Here is an 11451-nt window from a genome sequence, read left to right on the forward strand (position 1 = left end):
CCTGTCCAGCTGAGGAGGGGGAGTGACAGAGCGGCTTTGGTGAGCACCTGGTGTCCAGCCAGGATCAACCTACCACAGAAGCCTCTGCCCTAGCAGGGACAGCTGCTCCCACATCTACTGGGAAAACTGAAACAAAAAATAGGAATAGGAATGTTTTGTGTAACTTAGATTCCATATCTGATCACAGCAAAGCAGAGCAGATTTCAAGGGGAGACAATAAAACTGCACTCTAATCTCCCAAGCTTTACAGCATACTGCTGACAAGGGCATCGTTCCCTTCAGGTTGAAAAGTTCTACCCAACACTGTTATGTGATAGCAAGGCTAAAAGGAAGGAAAACACAGACCACTCAGAATGAAAAGACAAATGCAGAAAATCCTAAGGTGAAAGGCTTTGAGAAGGCTGTTTGTATTTGAAAATTTCAGAATCAGATAATTTCTAAAAATATTTAAATAAAATCATTCATTTATGCAAGTGCATTAACCCAGAAAGAGCCAAAACCACAAAACAAACATCCAGTACGAAGATTTTCTTTACAATAAAAATTCTTCTAGGAAGTATATTAAATATGACAAGGGGGGGAAGCATCTCACAATTTATATTTAAGGGCATCACATTTTAGAACAATGTCTTAGCCATTAATCATTTATAAATCATTCACAAAGAAATTAAATACAACATTCCATAAAAGAATAATCTAATTTACAGTTTAGATGTAAGGCTTCAGCGTAACATCCCATATCCTTCAGCTGGCTCTTTGCATACCCAAGCTGAGTGATCTGTACGTACTCTTCTACCAGAGTAGTACAGCATGGTGGTCCTCAAACACGCAGGTAAGTGTTCAGGTTTACTTTTTAAGGATCAACAAAAAAAAGTAATACTAGAAAGTGTCCTATTATTTGTCACAATAAAAGCAAATGAAAAGCCAGGAGAAATATGTAAGTTATATGTTTTCCAGTCCAAGATTGAGGGAATGTATTAAATTACACCTTGCAAAAAAAAAAAAAAAGTATCTATCTGCTAATCTATCTGCTAGTTATGCCATCGTATTATTAGTCATTGTGCACAGCTGGGACACCGCAACTCCAAATCACAGACTAGAAACACAGTGCTTCCTTTCAACAAAGTATATAACATCTGTGTGAAAAAAAGTTGGGTAAACATCTTTAGAACTATCTATCTCCATAGCTGTCATATGCATAAGAACTATTGGTTTTAGAGAGCTCCAGTTTATTCAAAATACTGAACGTAATACTGATGTCAATAATATGTTAGTCTCCTTATGCATCAAGTACAAATCAGAGAAAAAACCCTGCCCCAAAACACAGATTTTCAACCACAAAACATTGTCAGAAATCTTGTATTTGCAACACAGTTAACTGGTGTTGCAGTTAACATATTAATTCTGCAGACAACAGTCACAAGTACTTACTAAAAATACAGATATGTTTCCTAAAAGTAATGTGAAGCTTTAAGATGACAAAGCTTTTGTAACAGTGCAGGGTGCAAATTTTCAGTATGAAGACATTCAGAAGATTTGCTGCTCAAAGAGGATCTTTTCAAACCCCGGTGGAGGTGTATGATAAAACTCACTGAACTGACAATCCAGAATGGCACTGTCATCAACTGCAGAAGAGAATTAGAGAAGGAACACTTACAGTTTGATCCTCTATTATACCATCTGACTAGATTATATACTATGTTCAAATCATGACACATATTCTCCAATACATCCATTACATATATACATATAAATAAATCATATACATATACATAAATCTCTTCAACAAATTTACTAAAGCCCTACAACACACACTCAAGGAGAGCAAATCTCTCTTCTGTTGTTTACTTTAGTTGGTACTGGTCCTTGGTGAAGTCAATGAGAATGCTACCTCTGATTTTGCTGCGAGTGTTAGCAGGACTTCAGGCAATTACGTCCAAATTTTCTACTTTATTTCTCTGGAAATCTGTATACAGATTAAGGGCACTACCAGATACATTTTGCAGGGCTGTCACCTCCTCAGCTGCATATTTTTCTGTCCACTTCCTAATTCTGCTGGAGTGTCAGCTGTTTGTGACAACTTTTCTGGAGGTTTACAAGGTTTCAGATGTCTGCAATTGTTGGTGTTAGACCATCTGTTTTAGCATGTGATCCAAAGAGAGATTCTTTGACTGCTTCTTTAAGGTAATGGTTTTTAATGTTTTTTTATAATACCTCTCCCAGCTTTGGACCCCCTGCATAATCTGAGACACAAATGTGTCTACCTTCAATGTAGAATATAAAACAGAAACCCCTGAGGATTTTCAGAGCAAAGCTTTCATGTGTTGCATTAGCAAACTGAAATACCCAACCAGTCAGAAAATCAAGACCTCTTTCAAATACAACTTCTTCCAAGTCAAACCTGGTACAATAGCAACATTAGATCAAAATAGAAAATCTTCATGTCCATATTTTGGGTTGGAATTTAGATATCTTGGAGCCAAGGTAGGAATTTTTCCCTCCTAGGCTCAGTTAAAACTCCCATTAATGTATTTGTACAGTTCTGTAGTACTTAGGCAGTGTTTGCATCTCACTTCTGCAAAAGTGCCTGAAGTACAGCTGCTGTAGGGAACAACCTTTAAGTCCACTTTTCTGTTTTATATTCAGGCCTGACACCCTGTTTGCCTGCTCTATCATGTTTCTTTTAAAAAGGTATCTGTAGTTCTAGTCTGAATTATGGATAGGGTAAATGCTGAAGAAACTCTCTTCTCTATGGTCAAATCCTTTCACATGACTAGAAGTTCACATTAAATTCAGGACATTTATAGTTGAAGCTTATACCAAGTAAGTACCACGCAAAAGCAATTTGTAGACTGCAATTGTTATGTATGTCTCCTCCATATATATATGTATGTAGAAGGGATGATAATTACAATGAAATTATGCTCATTTGTGGAAAATGATAATAAGAGTCTGGCAATGAAAGGTCAGTGCACTCTCCAGGCATGGAACTTCTTTAGTGAGAGAAAAAGATATTTACAGGAGGCGAATATGCCACCAAATGTCTTCTGAAAGCGACCTGCATTCTCCACGCTATGTAACACCATCTCCAAAATATAGGAAAGATACAACAATCGATCATCGCACAGCAACTCTCTTCCTGCTGCTCAAGGTTTTTGCTGGAGGAGATCCCGCAGTGCCGCAGGGCAGCCACCGTCTGCCACAGCATTTTAGCAGCGCCATCATGTGGCTTAAGCACACATCACAAAATGACCATATAAAACAATTTTCACTCTAATAGCTTGGAAAGATAGACTTTGTCAGCTACATTTATAGACTTCAAAGGCTCTACAACACATCTAGAGTATTTTCTTCCTGTTCACAAAATTCAATGTTAAAAATGTATCAAGATTTAAGTGAGAACATGCCAAGAATTCACTAGGAACCAACCAAGAAATGAAAAAATTATCCCCATCACATAAGTTAATGGTATCTCAAGAGCAAAATTATTTTGGAAGAGGCTACTACTTAGATGAAGCTCACACGGGAATAAAGATAAACTGGAGATGGCTGTAGGTGTAGTACAGGGAATCCGATGAGCAGTTACAAACCAACCCAGAGTGTAGCATCGATTATGCACTATGCTAGGGGAAGTGCTGCCTTTCAGATGAGATGTTAAGCAGAATTCTGACTACTTGGGAAGTACAAAACCGTTGCCAAGTTCTGGAAGAGTACATTGTTAGCACATGTCTTGGCCAAATTCCAGTTTCCATAATTCATAAATTCTTTCTTAAACTGCCTATGCAGGGATTAATGGGATACAGTATTGGTTTCTTGTTCAAAACTGCTGTGTTGTATTGATGGTTGCTGGCAAAACAGCTACTGCAGTTCACTCACCAATTGTTGGATTTCAAAACTGGGCATCAATTTGGTATAGCAGCAAAGAGCTGTACCACTACACAGCAAGCAGCTGTACCAGTACGACATTAAAGTTATTACTTTCATAAGAAAATACAAACAGCAATTCAGTATCTATTCGTGTTTAACACTGAATGCATTTATGAAGTATGTGAAATTAATAGACATAAATACCCAGCTTCAGAGACAAATCAGATTAGTCCACAAATCTACATTAGTTTGAATTTGTTGTTTTTCTTTCTTTCATCTGCTTCAGTTTTTTTACCTGGCAATTTTTAGACCGAGTGCAGTAACTCCCCAGCTTATTGGATGTAGACACTGCAAGAAGTCAGTAAGTGGGGCTTTGTTTTCTAGCTGTTAAGCAGCATTAAAAATGAAGTGAAGATATATTTTTGTATTTTCCTAGTTTTGTATTTTCATGCAATTTATTGCTGTAGTTGCCAAAAATAAATGATTGCTGTGTGTTCTAAGTGAGAGAAGAATACATGGGTCAGAAGACAAAAAATATTGGTACAAAAATATTGTCCATACTGTGAAACAATTTGAAAATCTTTGACTTACCATAGACTACTGGATAGACAGTCCCGCGGATTCCTGAAGCTGGACAATGCATGTTCTTCCCATTTAAATATACATTTAATTCTACATGGTCATAGGTAATGCCCTACAAAGTACAGAAAATTAACAAAAAAGCATCGACAAGTTTATACACTAAAGATTGCTACTTAATTTAGCTTTCTTAGCTACAGGCAAACTTTAACACCATTAGGCAAACCACAGCATCCTAGAAAACCTCACTTGAAATATTCCTGCAAAGGACTACAAGTTAATAAATGACCAGTAACACTTGTATTTTCAAATACTTGGGATTCCTTAACGCCCATTCAATTTGGATGTAGCACAGTACTGCACACCGCATCTTATTAAAGACAGTTTACAAAACAAATTTCCAGTCTATTCTTTACCATGTTAAAGAAACATAAAATTTTCAATGATTTTGAATATTAAGCAGTTTGCAATCTTCTTGTTTATATCTCTTCATGGAAATAACTTTAATAAATAGTGATGCTATGAACTAAGTTTATCTGTCCATACTTCCATATGGAAACCTCTCTCAGCTCATTTTCTCTGCCAGCATCAACAGACCATGGTCACATACACAATGGTATAAATATGCTGACTACAGAGCAGAAAGCAAACACTAACAAGGTAATAAATTACTTCTTTGTTAGCTAAATGATTTTTCTGACTGTTTTGGTATGGCTGAGTGTGACAATTTGTATTGTCATACATTGCTTCAGAAATTTATTTTCGTGACAGAACAAAATAAATTGAAATTTATGAAAAGTGGGGAATTAGCAGTAACACATCAGCTACTTTTTTGTGATTAGATGAATCTGTTTAGACTACGTAGGTTGACCAAATCCTGAAAAGAGTCTGCAACCCTTCAAAAAAACAGTTTCAGAAGGGGATTAAAATAATAATATAACATCTGAGGGTAAAGGGTGGAGGAGTCAACCTTAGGTGTTTGGGGCTTCTAAAGATGAAATTTCTAAACATTGCTATATAGAAGTAAGATTACCCAGCAAGGAAAGATAGTGGTGATAAATGGTATAAATTCCATTGTGTTGCTTCTATGTATTTTTGAAAATACATCTCTAACAGGACACTGAGAAAATGACAGCAGTAACAGAAAACCCTTTGAACAAAGTCACTTAAAGATGTTTTGAGAAACCTGTAATAGTGAGGTACAAAAAAATCTTAAGGTTCTCAGTTTGCTCTCATTCTTAATCATTTTCCCAGTGAGCACTAGCCCATCCCCACTCCATATTGCTCCTTCCCTACAAAAGTTTGGCTAAAAATACAATTCATCTGTCACCCAGGACCAATCTCTGCTCAGCTCTGTCCTTTTAACCATTCACCAGTTAGCTACGGGATCTTGAGTTCAGCTGGGTGTGGTGCATAGCTATGTAATGCACTCCAGCACATTATTTGTTCAGGAAGGTCTCATCTCAAACAATGTAGGATCCTTGTGACAGGAGTTACCCACCAGGTAGATATTGCAACCAGACTGCAACAGAGCATTCAAGGCTGCTTTTCAAACACTGCTAAAGTCTGTCCCTCATTCAGAAACCAGGACAATATCAATGCTGAGAATGAAGTCCACTGGTATCCAGGCTGCCGACACATTCAAATACAACAGGAATTTGGAGCAGCTCTTTCCAAACTGGGAGATGCAAGCCGAGCAATTTGAGCAAAATGGTCAGCCTGACCACCAAGCAGAAAATAAGAGGAATCTGGGAACAGTTGAGGAAGATAAAGAAGCCTTAAGAAACTCACCACCACATCGCCCTCCTGAGGAAGGCTGTTTGCTGGTAGTCTATTTTTCTCTTCATTGTTATAGTAGAGAGCTCCATCATTCCTCATCACCAGGCTATGGACATCTCGACCAAGTGGAATTTGATTCAAGTTTGCTTTCTGGGTTGCAACTCCAATACCCCAAATACCTAAAACGTGACATTAAGACAGTAAGAAAAAAAGCCATTATTTTGAAGACTACCTGACTGAAGCATGGCAGCATAAAGAATGTGTTTTTAACTATTGCCACGGCAGTACTACCAGTAAATATCTCTTAGAAATACCAGGACTATTGTGGGTTAACCCTGGTAGGCACCTAAGTACCACCCAGACACTCAGTGGGATGGAGGAAGAGGAAAGGAAGAGTAAAACCAAGAAAACTTGTGGGTAAAGATAAAAATTTTTTAATAAGCAAAGAAGTAGAAGAAAGAAAGAAAACAAAATGAAACAATGCAAAAGCAACAACTGACTACCTCCCACAGGTAGACCTATGCCCAGCCAATTCCCAAGCAAAGGATGGCTAACCTACCTAAACCCCCTCCTCTCCCTTTTATTGCTGAGCATGACATCATGTGGCATGGAATATCTCTTTAGTTAGTTAGTCATCCGCCTGGTTGTGTCCCCTCCTCACCTCTCATGCACCCCCAATCTTATTCACTGAGGGCGCAGAGTGAGAAACAGAGAAGGCCTTGACACTGTGCAAACACCACTCAGCAACAGCTGAAACATTAGTGTGATATCAGTACTGTTTTGGTCACAAATCTAAAACACAGCACCTCGGGCGCTGATCTGAAGTAAATTAACTCCATCCTGGCTGGACCCAGTACAAGCAGTCACTAGAGACTGAAGATAAACTGCATCCATCATGAAAAAGAAGGGTCCAGAGAATTGTAACCACTTAGCTTCTAATTTTTATTCCCAGAAAAATACTGAAAACAAACTCTGAGACTGTAGGAGGATGTAAAAAATAAATCGAACTAGCATGGATTTTTGAACAATACAATTTTCTTTTTCAGCTGGTTAGACTAGTCTTAGGGAAAAAGAAGAAACTGTAAATATGATAGATCTTGATTTGGTAATGTTTTTGAACCTCATACAACATTGAAATAGTCAAATTACAAAAACATGGTCTAGACAGTTAGATCAATAGAAATGCACAACTGGTTAGAAAACTGTATTCCAGGACTACTCATCGGTAACACCCTGTCAAATAAAAAAAAAATTACTGAAGTGGGGTTTGAGGTTTTGTATTGAATGCCCAAGGTCAGATACTGTTCTGTATTTGCATCAATGACTTGAATAACGTGACAATGTGTTTATTAAAAGTGCTGCCAATACCAACCTGACAGGACTGCAAGCTCTTCAGAGGCCCCTCAAGTTTTAAGTGATCCTGACAAACTGGTTAAGAGGTCTGAAATAAGGAAAATGCATTTGCTTTTTCTGAATTAATGAAGATCAGCAGGTAAGTAGGAATAGTAAGTGGCACAAAAACAGTAGTGGCTTGGCAACCAGTTCACAGAATAGAATTTGGGGGTTATCACTGACCACACGCTAAGCGTAGTCTGTATCCTCCTGTTGTGAAAAATTTCTGGATGTAATGGCACGTATAAAGCAGACATATTGTATGTACAGCAGATGAAGGATGTCTGCTGCTACTGCAGCTGGAACAGAGCATCCATTTTAAGCATCATACCATGATTCTATGATCCTAAGACAAATTAGGTCAATTACAGATATTCTAGAAGAAACAAAGGCAAACAGAAGCGTAAAAACATCATCTCTAAGAAGACAATGAAAAAAACTGTGACTTTTTAATCTACAGAAGGCTAAAATGAAGCAAAAATATAAGAAAATTAGTTTCAAGACAAAATTGCACAACAATGTATTCTAATACTTGTGTGCCCAGAATGAAAAGGACAAGAGCGTGAACAAGATTCAGATTAGATTTCAGAAAACTTTCCAATAGTCAGAGTGACCCTACAGATGACCCCTAATAGATTGTGCAGGGACACTACTGGGAATCAAAGATTTAAGCTACGTGATCTATAATTCTCCTGCCTTGGAGCACAGGAATATGTGAGACACAGCTTATAAGGAACAGGAGTTTATTTCCTGTGTTTCTCAAATTAAGTATAAGAACACGGACACTGTATCTGTGTGAATAATGGCCATATATGAACAACAGCTGCTGTGGATTCTTCCCCCAACAGAAAAGATACTAAAATTGCTAAGTTAAGACTGAGCTGAGGTTTTCACGTAGTTTAAAACTAAACAACTGATTTGACTGCAAGGTGTTTTGGACAGATGTATGTTCATGCTGCCTGCACCAATCAAACTGAATGCAAACAACCCTCACTCAAAAAGCACCAGGTTCAAGATCCAGCTGGCATCATAAGGCCTGTCTCTGGACTAACACTTCCCTTCTTCTCCTCTCCCCCTACAGACTTAGGGAAAGAACAGCTGCATTTTCACAGTGTTAGCTGTTTTTAAGAATACAGGCTGATTTTTAATGTTAGAATACAGGCAAGCCTGAAGTGCACTCTGTACTTGTGAAGCTGACCGTATTAGTAAAAGCATAATGCTTCCAAATTTCATTCTATTTCAGCTGCCTTGCATCAGACCTGTGCAAAACAAATAAACAGGGTGCTGAAAGGCTCCTTTTGATAAGGCAGTGTCAGAATAAGTGCTGCATATTTGATTTGAAGAGCAAAACGTAGCACAAGCAGTGTTACCCTTGCTTGGGCAAACACAGTGCATGTTAAAAGCAAATGGAGGTAGGCAAATTTCTGCAAATATTGCTGGATTAACTGTACTATTTAAAAAAATACTTCATAGCTACAGTGTTTTATGTGGTCATAAGCATTTATTTACCAAAAAAAAATTTCTAAAATATGCTAACTGAAAAGCATGTGTATAAGAGCATACAAAACAATAGTGTTTTAGTATTTGCACTCCTTTAATAATATACTTACCATTCTTTTTAATATTTCAGAGCCACAATTTAAAAAAAAAAAAAAAAGAGAAGTTTCCTTCTACACAATGACAAATTATAAAACTCTCCAATGTTCACAAGTTCAAGGATGCAATTAGAAAGATGCATGTGCCCAGAATTTGAGATATGACCACCAGCAGGCAATCTGACATACGCTCCAAGTCTAAAGTTGTACATTTTTGCTGACTAACCTGTGGACTGGATTTTAAACTCAAAATAGCTCTTGTTCTGATGCAAAGGTGCATTGGCTAAGCAGCCTCCCGTGCCACATATTCTTCTGCCATTTTTAACAATGACGACATCTGTTCCTGTAAAAAGAAAAAACAACCCACAAAACCTGAAAACATTTTTATAAGCCTGGAAGCAGCCCTTAAAAGCCCTAAACACCGAGAACAGTTTTTGTTCTTTCTGCCCCAAGTAAGAACTTCATTAGTCTGTGAGAATTATGACGATGGCCACGCTTTGAAGTAAGAAAAGCAAGGCTGTTTACAGGCTAGTTCATCTTTCAACCAGGGTTTATTGATTTAAAATCTATACACTGCTCTAATTTCACCTCTTGGGTTTTACGGCACCATGCTGATTACAACCTTTGCTCAGCCACATCAGAAGCATAACTTACAATTTAGTCAGAAAGGGTTCACTGTGAAACCAAAGCCCCGTATCCTGTCTCTATACACTGGAGAAAAAAAATCTGCAAAGAGGAGTAAAGACACATCGGGTAGAAATATTTGATGGAATTGCAAAGTGTTTAATTATTCTCTGAAAAAATCCTTTTTTTTGAAACATGCCTGCCAACACAGAGTGAAAAAAAATCCTCTGCTAAGTTTTCCTTCTCCAGTGGAAGACTTCATCTTTAAGCACTGTTGTCATGGTCAAGAACATGGGAGGCAGTCAAGATCCACTGATACAACTGAATAAAAAAAGGTTAATAATTGCACTGGACCTCGGATTGGCCACACTGTTTTCCTCCTAGCTCTTTCCCCGACTCTGCTGCAGCTTGGCCAGATCACTTCTCTCCTCAACAAAGCCCGGGCATGGTTTTTGATAGCTCGCCCAAAGGATGATGCTCGGAGAGCAGTATGGACAAGTCTCCGTATGCCTCTGCTCCTTCTGCATCAGAAGAAGGATGGAGCCAGACTCTTTTCAGTGGTTCCCAGTGACAGGACGAGGGGCAACGGGCACAAGTTGGAACATAGGAAGCTCCACTCAAATACATGGAAAAACTTCTTTACGGTGAGGGTGACTGGAACAGGCTGCTCAGGGAGGCTGTGGAGTCCCCTTCTCTGGAGTTTTTCAAGACCCTCCTGGATGCAGTCCTGAGTAATGTGCTCTGGGCAATCCTGCTTTAGCAGAGGAGTTGGACTAGATGATCTCTAGAGGTCCCCTCCAACTCTGAAAATTCCCTGGTTCATTGCCATAACTCACCCCCTCTGCTCTGAACCACCATCCCTTGCCTAACCCGACCAAGCTCTTGAGCCCCGTCAGGCAGCGTTCCCTCCTCATACATCCCACACACTCATTCCCCTGACGCGCTTCCACTGAATTTAAACCAAAGTGAGATATTATTATTTTATTTTTTTCTGAAAACTACCAAATCCTTCTAACAAAGCAGTCCAAAAGCGACTTTCCCAGGGCGCTTCACTGGGAGGAAAGAGGATAAAATCGAAGGGCCGGACCGTATTAAAACCACCCGACCCCCCACCCGTTCAAGCTTTCCGCCGACACCGTCCCGGGGGGACACGCAGCCCCGCCCGCCCCTCTCACGGCTCCCCGGGCGCCGGGCCTGCGCCCTCCCCGTCGCCGCCGCCCCTCAGCCTCCCCCGGCCCGGGCCCGTCACGGGCGGTTGGCGGAGGGAAGACCCGCCCCCCTCGCACTCCCCCCCTCCGCTTTACCCATGCGCTGCGTGTCGAGATGCACCGCCGGCATCTCCTTCAACGGGATGTGACCGCTGCCATCCCTCCACCAGGAGAAGCAGCAGAACACGGAGGCGGCCATGACTGGCCGGACCCCGCCGCGCCGCGCAGACGCAACGGCGGCCAGCGGGGCAGGCTGGGGTGGGCGCAGCGCCCCCTGGCGGCGGGAGGTGTCGCGGCGGGGCGGGGGCAGAGCGGGCGTCCCTGCCTTCCCCGCCCCGGCGCGACATGGCGGGAGGCGGCGGGAGATGGCGGGCAGCGGCCGGCCCGGGGATGGGGGGGGGTGGGGG

General features: G+C 40.3%; 1 protein-coding gene across 1 annotated transcript; it reads right to left on the reverse strand.

The window, feature by feature from the left end:
* Window positions 1-384: 384 nt before the first annotated feature.
* On the reverse strand, window positions 385-11243 carry SPRYD7 (SPRY domain containing 7; the record flags this gene model as incomplete). Its single annotated transcript, XM_082498403.1, has 5 exons — window positions 385-1625; window positions 4459-4561; window positions 6238-6404; window positions 9439-9555; window positions 11141-11243. 5 exons carry the CDS (start codon window positions 11241-11243, stop codon window positions 1528-1530), a joined length of 588 nt encoding a protein of 195 aa, XP_082354529.1. The 3' UTR covers window positions 385-1527.
* Window positions 11244-11451: the final 208 nt, after the last annotated feature.

Source organism: Vanellus vanellus (assembly GCF_965231255.1).
Source record: "Vanellus vanellus genome assembly, chromosome: 1".
Lineage (NCBI taxonomy): Eukaryota > Metazoa > Chordata > Aves > Charadriiformes > Charadriidae > Vanellus > Vanellus vanellus.